This window comes from Aptenodytes forsteri, unplaced genomic scaffold (genome assembly GCF_000699145.1).
Source record: "Aptenodytes forsteri isolate BGI_AS27 unplaced genomic scaffold, ASM69914v1 Scaffold46, whole genome shotgun sequence".
In the NCBI taxonomy this organism is placed as follows: domain Eukaryota; kingdom Metazoa; phylum Chordata; class Aves; order Sphenisciformes; family Spheniscidae; genus Aptenodytes; species Aptenodytes forsteri.
The window spans coordinates 6,851,945-6,852,275 of record NW_008794774.1 but is presented as its reverse complement, the minus strand read 5'-3'; the positions used below and the strand labels follow the sequence as shown (position 1 = coordinate 6,852,275).

Genomic DNA, 331 nt, shown 5'->3' with positions numbered 1-331 from the left:
ACCCTCGCTCGCCATTGGGTAGCCCAGGTCACGCGGGGCACGGGCGGCGCCGTTCTCGCGAGAGTTGGCGGGTGTATGTGCGGGCTGCGGGCGGAAGTGCAGCCTTTTCTTGCGGCGGCGCGGCGTGGCGAGGATGAAGGTAGGGCGCGCGGCGGGCCGGGGCCGCGCCCCGCAGGGTTCGGGTTCCCCCGCAGCAAATGGCTCCGGCGCTGCGTGCGGGGCCGCTGGCGGAGGGCGATGGTCCCTGGTGGCGGGGCTGGAGCGCCGCTGTGGGGCGGATGGGAGCGGATTGTTGGCGGGGCGACATGGAGGCCGCGGGGGACCCAGTGTC

The 331-nt window shown here is 74.9% G+C and overlaps 1 protein-coding gene across 1 annotated transcript in view; it reads left to right on the top strand.

Annotated features, from left to right (window-relative positions):
- Nucleotides 1–55: 55 nt before the first annotated feature.
- RPS6 (ribosomal protein S6) overlaps nucleotides 56–331 on the top strand; it is a 5,193-nt gene continuing 4,917 nt past the window's right edge. The window contains exon 1 of the mRNA XM_009274294.1: nucleotides 56–139. Coding sequence (XP_009272569.1) covers nucleotides 134–139 — 6 coding nt within the window. The 5' untranslated portion in view covers nucleotides 56–133. The remainder of the gene's footprint in view (nucleotides 140–331) is intronic.